This window comes from Primulina huaijiensis, unplaced genomic scaffold (genome assembly GCF_012295235.1).
Source record: "Primulina huaijiensis isolate GDHJ02 unplaced genomic scaffold, ASM1229523v2 scaffold41399, whole genome shotgun sequence".
In the NCBI taxonomy this organism is placed as follows: Eukaryota; Viridiplantae; Streptophyta; class Magnoliopsida; order Lamiales; family Gesneriaceae; genus Primulina; species Primulina huaijiensis.
In genome coordinates this window covers 15,318-23,793 of record NW_027359850.1, presented here as the reverse complement: position 1 = coordinate 23,793, position 8,476 = coordinate 15,318, and the positions used below count along the sequence as shown (strand labels likewise).

General features: G+C 38.9%; 1 protein-coding gene across 1 annotated transcript; it reads left to right on the top strand.

Moving 5' to 3' along the window:
- Positions 1-6,777: 6,777 nt before the first annotated feature.
- LOC140969379 (uncharacterized) lies at positions 6,778-7,518 on the top strand. The gene has a single exon (XM_073430701.1). The coding sequence runs from the start codon at positions 6,778-6,780 to the stop codon at positions 7,516-7,518; it is 741 nt and encodes a 246-aa protein (XP_073286802.1).
- The last annotated feature ends 958 nt before the right edge of the window (positions 7,519-8,476 follow it).

Here is an 8,476-nt window from a genome sequence, read left to right as displayed (position 1 = left end):
CATCATCACCTGCAGCATTCAAACCTAGTGAGTCTAATGACTCAATGAAACGACCTCGATTTTTTTAATACTAATCATAAATCATAAACACGAAACTACTATCTAAATATAATAACTTAACATAATCAACAATCATAATAATTTAGAATATGAAATCTCGAGTGCATAAAAAAAATCCTAAAGCATCGACTAACCAAAAGTTCTAAATCGACCTTTAAAAAGATCGACTAACAATAAAGCAAAGCATAAAAATATCTCTAATAAAAATCATTAACATAAATATTTAAATCATTTATGTATCTAGCAAGTGCGGAAAAATAAAAGCCCTCGGGTGTGTACAGCTGCACTTGATCCACTCAATCGTCATCGCCTCCCATCAATCATTTAAATCCTGCATCATACAAACCTAGTGAGTCTAAAGACTCAGCACGTTCTAAACATGGATAGCAAATAATACATATAAATTCACATGCATTAAAATCATATTTTTATTTAAAATAGCTTTTGAACATAAATAATCCATTTAAAATCATTTTAGCATAATTAAATAATAAATCGTAAAATCATTTTAAAATAAGCTTTAAGCATAAATAAATCATTTTAAAAATAGCTTTAATCCTCATCATAAATCATATGNTAATTTAAAATAAGCTTTAACAATAAATAAATCATTTTAAAAATAGCTTTAATCATCATCATGAATCATATAACATAAAATCATTTAAAATCGTAAAGCTTTCAATCATATATCATTTTGGGTGAAGTTTGATCCTTGAAAGTGACTAGATTTTATCTTTTGATCGACTGCAGTCTTATGGTCCATGGGGGTGGGCACTGAGCTCCACCATGGAAATACGATCGTCAAGGTCATTCTGGGGTCTTTTCCTATAGACAGGGTCCCTCTGGGACCTTGGCCCGTAAACGAGGTCCCTCTAGGGCCTTGGCCCGAATATGGGTTCTTTCTGGGGCTTTGGCCCTCACGTCATCTCCATAAAATCATATATCATTATATCATACTTTTGTCACAGTCAATTCACATCTCTCAAAATATTTTTCCTTGTTTTTTAAAATCATAAGATAACATAGCTTTCCAAAAATATCATTTTAAACAGTAAAAATTGCACAGCTTTACAATAAATCATAAAAATACATATTATCATCAAAATCATCATTTTAAATCATAAAATATCATTTAACGTTCATTATGATCCTTCGGGACGCTGCCAAGCTTTTACGTATTTTTCTAAGTGTAAAATTATCGTTTTACCCTGGACGTAAAAATTTTTGATTTTATCTTTTTCTCGCTTTTAATGTCATGAGATTATTCTAAATATTTATTTAAGATTAAATATAATTTTTTCATAATTTTATGAATCTTAAAACTAGGCTTTTTAATTAGCGTTTCGTGCGGCGATTAAATCTCGGATAAATCCAAAACTCCATATTTTGATCCCAAATTTTAAACATAATATTTTTATTATTTATTCTACCCTTGTGAGCCATGAACCACACCCGTGGACCCATGGTTTCAATTTTCCTTATTAAATTAGAAATAATGACCCTCACTCGAATACACCGAGCCATCTCCCAATTTACTCGAGCGACGCCCGAGCCACCTTGAGCCAAACTCAAGCCAACCCACCTAGGAACCCTTTGACAAAGCCCAGCCCATAGAACCTAGCCCTAGCTCAAGCCCAAGCCCTGCAACCGAGCCACAGGATTCTGTGCGTGAACCCTCCTTGCCCAAGACTCCTAGTGACCCTAGGACTCCTATAGCGACTTAACCAGAGACCACCTCGGACCCTCAGTGACCCTGGACCACTCTCAAATTCGTCCCAGACAAGCCCAAGCCCTCGAACCAGCCCCTAACCCATGCAACTCCCCTGCACTCAACCAAGACCCACGCAATTGTTGCTGCTCACGCTCAAAGGATCCTAGACAACCTAGGACACTTCCAATCGAGCCACCACCGAGCCCACCTGACCCTAACCATCCCTAGACCACGCCCCAACCCCGTCCAGACCATCCTAGACTCTGGAACCCGCGCGCGAACCACCTGAAGCTAGAACAAGTTGCACGCCTCTCCTCATGTACGCTGCTGCTGTCAACTTGGGGTGGAGGCTTCTACCCAGGCCACCATCGAGCCTAGACCTTCTTAACCCTTACTGGACCGTCCTTGGCTACCGTCCAGACCACCTAGCCCAGCCCTCAATCGAGCCACCCCCTGAAATTATCGGCCGATCACAATCACCTTTGGGAAGAGCCCAATCAACCGAGGACTCTACACCAGCCCAGCTGTGCGAGTCCTAGCCCTCTAGGACTCTACCAGGCCCTCTCCAAAGACCCTCCTTGAGCCCCAGCCAGCCTTGGCTGAGCCCCCAAGCCCCATGCATAGTAATCAAGCCATAGCATCAAGAATAAGCCAAAACAAACCTTCAAAACCCACGGCCCTTTTCCTGATTTTCTCTCGGCTGTTACAGCTTGTTTTCTCTTCAATATTTATCATGTTTTGTTCATATTCAATCATATTTTATCATGTATTGGCAGCGTGTCTATTGGGTTCATAACGATTCTTTTAGAACATGCGTGAAATTGTAAAAACGTTGAAAATCCGTATCATACCGTAAAATAATCGAACCCACTTATTTTTCATGCATAATCAATTAAAACACACATATTATGATTTTTATGATGTTTGAAAGGGTTTAGAAAACGTGTTTTTACATTTATAACGCTCGATTATTCGATTTTCGGTAAGGGTGCGACGTTAGATGATCGGACGATGAAGAATTCAAGCTTTTCTTCTCCTTATTATTTTCGAAAATTATTGTGTGTGCAAGGGAGGATTTCGGCTGAATGGAAGCAATTATGGTGAAAGAAAACTCTAAAACACTATTTATGTATTTTAATTAACATATAATTGGGCTTAGGTTTGTGCTTGTTTGCTGAAGGGCGATTGGGCCTACTTAATTTAGCTTAATTAGGCCCAATTGCCCTTATTTAATTGTAAAATAATATTCTACAAAAAATTCGTTTTCGAAAACATTGCATTTCGTATTTTTAAAAATAATTCATTGTCACAAAACCAATTTCCCGGACAAAATAGAGCTCGTCTCGTAAAATAAATCGAACTCCAACATTTTTATGAAAATTAAATCATCTTTAAATCATATTAGGAAGCCTTGCCATTATTTAAATAAAAATACATATTCTTGTCTTGATCATCCTCAGTCTCCTTTCCCCTACCTATTATCGAATATTCGGGTAAAATTTTAATTTCATGCAATCATATCAAATTATCATTTAATCATGAAATCATACATTTAATTATATAATAAATATCATGCTAGCACTTAAAATCAATTAAATAAAACAATTAAGCAATTAAAATAATCTGCATGCATGTAGTTTATGTAGGTTGGTTTTTCGGACGTTACACTCAACACATTCTAAACAGGAGTAACAAGTAATACATATATAAGCACATGCATTAAAAATCATATTTTTATTTAAAATAAATTTTAATCACAAATAAATCGTAAATCGTAAAGCTTTCGATCATTTATCATTTTGGGTGAAGTTTGATCCTTGAAAGTGAATAGCTTTTTTATTCTCTGGTCGACTGATCAGTCTTAGCCCATCATTGCACATGGGGACAGGCACTAGGCACCGACGTAAAATGGAAATACAATCTTTGGGCTCTCTCTGAAGCCTTCTCCCGTAAACGAGCTCTCTCTGGAGCCTTTTCCCTCACGATATTCCCAAAAATCATATATCATATCCTTTATGTCACAGCCAATTTGCATCCTTCAAAATAATTTTATTTTTCTTTTTAAACATAAAATATCATTTCCTTTCCACGTTCGAAAAATAGCATTTTAACAGTAAAAATTGCATAGTTTTATCATAAATCATAACATTCTATATTTCATTATAAAAATTTTAAAATATCATTTAGCATGTATTATGATTTTTTGGGGCACTGCCAATTTTTTCGTACTACCCGGAACGCAAAATGATCATTTTATCCTTGGACCCTAAAATTCTCGATTTTGACACTTTCTTACTTTTATTGATTCAATCCTATCCCAAATCATCATATAAGCTTAATTTTGTCTTCTAATATTTTTCTTAGACGTAAATCCGAGCCTTTCGATTTAATAAATTATTGACTAAACCATAAAGTGTTTTTACCCCGAATAAATTCAAAACTTAATATTTTCTTTCCAATTAATTTTAAACATAAACTTTTCATCCCTAAACTTAACTTGACACCTTAAAATACATCCATAAATATTTCTTAGACGTAAATTTTAGCTCCTCAACTAATTTCCCAATTCTTTTTAAAACTTAACCGTACGTACCAGTTTTAACCCGTATCGACTCAAAAATCAACCAAACTTTACCAAACTTGACCCATAGCTTACTAACACCTCACTAACCTTTTTTTTTTTTTAATCCCAAATCAAGCCAATTAAAACCCTTGAACAAGCCTAGAACCATGGTGTAAAATTCTGCTCATTTTCGAAAATCCTAGCTTGCACAACCTTGGGTTCCTTCAAGCCTAAGTCATGACCATCATGTCCAGCCCCTAACCAACCATTGTAGGACCTAGACTGAACCCTAGACTAGCTACTGGACCAAGCCCTACAGCCCACACATGACCACAGCCCTCAACCCGTCAACCCTAGCCTTACGCGAAACACACTTCAAGCTACAGCCCTAAGCCTTGCACCATCCTCCTACAAGCCATCTAGGACCATGACTAGACCCCACTAGGACCCATGAACATGTCCCAACAGCGGCACATGGCCTGCTCTTTCCTAACCCTCAAAACCGAACCCAACTTCCTCTATCAAGCAAATTTTCATTCAGCCCTTGCCCTCACTTGTTCCAGCCCTTAGCCAAGCTTATATGGACCCTTAAACATGTTGAAAATCGTCCCTTCCCATAGCCCTACCATGGCAGTGCCTTTATGCATCATAATCATGAGTTTAGAAACACAAAAACTCAAGTTTTGTTCACGTTATGCCATAAAAACGAAAATAAAAGGAGGATTTTATATTTTTAATGCAAACATAATTAAACAAATATAATATGATTTGAATGGTACAAAAAGAAGGTTTAAAAACGTGTCCTTGCGTTTAAAACGCTAGAAATACGAATACCGAAACAGTGAAAATCGGTAACGAACGGAGGATGATTTCTATTTTTTTCTATCCTTCTCTCTTGTCAAAACCCCACCAAAAACCCACTTTGAGATGCACGGAAGTCCGGTAATCGTTGTTGGAAGGAAGAACGATGACTAAATTTGAAGAACGAATGAATAAAAAAATAAAAACTTTCCTTGCCCAAGAGTTAGATGTTGGCCGCCGCACTTCAAAAGTTACATGAATGTGTGTGTGCGTGTAGGTGTCGGTGTGTGTAGGTCTAGGAGTATTTTTTTATTTATTTATTTTTTAAAAAAAAATAATAAAAGATTCTTTAATCACTTAATTAATGGGCTTAATTAAGCCTAGTTTTTGAAATAATAAATTAGGCCCATTAAGCTTTACAAAATTATTAAGCCTCAAATTAAAATATTTAAAAATATCTATTTTAAAAAAAAAAATCCCTTATAAAATATATGATTCTCTTGCTCCCACCATTTAATTTAAATTTGACCTTAAAATTCCATAATTCTTAAATTATTTAAAATAATTATTTTCTTAACTAAAAATAAAAATTTAGCTTTTAAATATTTAACACCTTAATCGTCTCGGGTCCTCCGTCCTCGGCTGATATCCGGGGATGTCCCGGGACATAAATAGTGCTCGGGATGTCCTGATGACCCGGGTCCCAAGCCGAGATATGGATAGTGCCCAGGATGTCCTGATGACCCGGGTCCCACGCCGAGATATGGATAGTGCCCGGGATATCCTGATGACCCGGGTCCCAAGCCGAGATATGGGTAGTGCTCGGATCAGAGGAATGGATTGCTCTTGAGTCGACAAGGTGACAACCTGAAGGCAGATCCAAGTCTCGGGATGGTTGGGACATTGAGAGTGAATTGACAGGAAGTGTATAAGAAGAGGCCAGTCAAAAGGCCGGGCCATCGGAGCAGCCGAGATATAATTTTCCCGGGTTATTGGATGCCCGAGCCCTCCTGTAATTTCTCGAAAGGCATTCTGCCCACGCCACTTCGATATAAATGCAGCATTTAATGACGCCGACTGCGTAGGGTGTGCACAGCCGACCTATCTCTGACAATAATATAAATGGTTGACAAAATTAAGTGGACTGGATGTGACTAGTATGAGATTTGACATGTCAGGATATAGGGTACAATCAGTCGCCCTACAATAATTAATGATCAACACAAAGAACGAGGTCATCATTACATCCTCTACTATAAATACCAGGTTTTATCTTTGCATTTACTATCTATTGACACATTAAATACTCTCATTTATTGTTCATTTACTCTCCACTCTCTGCACCAATTACATAGCCATCACTTGGTTACATTGGTTTTCTTGCTTAAGTTCCCTACTGACTTAAGCATCGGAGTGGTCACGCCGGACACCCCTCCGACGCCCATTCACGTGGTTACCTTCTTGTTTACAGATCTCTTAAGCCAATTAATGGAGGAGAGAAGTTTTTAGTCCGGACGTCCAACTCATATTTCCCTCGATATATTGATAGCAAACCCGGTAGAGTACCCGACCCAAGTCACCCCTTTCACCCGGGTTACATCATTGTCGCCGTCTGTGGGAAGTAGAGTTCTAAGACGTTGATATGGCTCATACCAGAAAGACGAACCAAGACACTTCTCGAATTCAGGAAGAAAATAACGCACACCTTTCTGGTGCAGGTGGCCCACCACCCACTGGTCCCCGGCCTACTATTAACTTGACACCCGAGGACTTGGCTAAAATTGTATCTGATGCTGTGGAAGCAGCTTTGGCAAGAAAGCCCCTCGCTAATCATTCTACTCGGCTAGAGCAAGAGCGAGAACACACGCGAGAGGAGCAGGGGGAAGAAAGAAGAGAGGAGGAGAGAGAGTCAAGTGCAGGATCTAAGTCTCCTACTGTGGCAGATGAGTTGGAGGAGTTAAGGAAGAAGGTGAGAGTGTTGGAGGGGCAAGTTGGTTCTAAAAACAATACTCAAGTTGTCAAGGGCTGCCCATTTTCCGACATCATCGTCCGAGAACCACTTCCCAGGCACTTTAAATTAGCCAAAATTAAGGACTATGATGGGAGCTCTAACCCCGAGGAGCATCTTGCTCGCTTTGAAAATATGGCCATGTTACATTGCTATGGAGACCAGATCAAGTGTAAAGTATTTTTAACTACCCTGGTCGACTCTGCACAAAGATGGTTCGAAGGGTTGGCATCACAGAGCATTCATTGTTTCGAGGATTTTCAAAAGGTATTCTTGCATCAATTCAGCAGCAGCAAGAAATACAAAAAAACTGCTTTTAGTCTTTTTGAAGTAAGGCAGGGCCAAGACGAAACTCTGAGAGCTTACGTCAAGTGATTTAATCGAGTGGCTCTGGATGTCCCTGCCTGTGGACCCGAGACAAAAACCACTGCTTTTACGCAAGGATTGCTGGAAGGGGATTTCTTTCGTTCCCTCACAAAACAATTGCCCGGGGACTTCGAAGATCTTTTGTCCTGGGTAGAAAAATACATCAATATGGAGGAGGCTCAACATCAAAAAAGAGAAGCCCTGAAGAGACCTAGAGGAGACCGGGTCGTTAGGCCTAAGGAGAAAGCTCACAAGAGGAGTGGCTCTGGGCATTTTTCTCACATCCCTTTGAGAAATGCCCGGGATCGAGAGATACAAGTGTTAGAGTAGGTGCACGTCGAGCTAAGTGTTGGCCGAGTGTTCACAATGAAACTCTATGTATAAGCAATCTTTATTTTAATAATATTTGAAATTATTGTTTTGGCACATCTTTATCCGTATACCCATGCTAGTTGCATAGATAAAGTCCTTGAATATACAAATAGTAGAAAGAATATGAGATGCTCGTATGATGAGTATCATGAAACTCATATTTGGAATACTGTATATTCTAAACAGTTCCTAGTCGATTCAGCCGCCGCTAAGAAGGATATAGGCCGCTCGAGTTTGAGACTAGTATCTGCGATGTGAGTACCATGTTTCATTGGTAGGGGACATTGTGATGTCCGAGCATGCAGATAGGTGCTCCTGGTAGAGTGCACTGAACAACCCTCCATTAAAGGACTTTCCAAGTGGTTCTCACTTATCGAGTGGAAAAGTCCTAGTTTATGGTTGTACACCATTAGTCCTTATGACCCGGGACAACATTGAGACTCTATGTGCTAGAATTACACTTTGACTTGTTTACCGACTCTCATGGGGTCATCAGGTGGCAAGGTTGGGTGTTCTGTCGAAACATATAGGAGTCGATGCATTGTAGTCGGGGATTCACCGCTTACCTACGGGTATGGATATCCTATGTGTTTTT

Excerpts from the sequence above, each read along its gene's own strand:
- LOC140969379 (XM_073430701.1), top strand. The coding sequence starts at position 6,778 with ATGGCTCATACCAGAAAGACGAACCAAGACACTTCTCGAATTCAGGAA.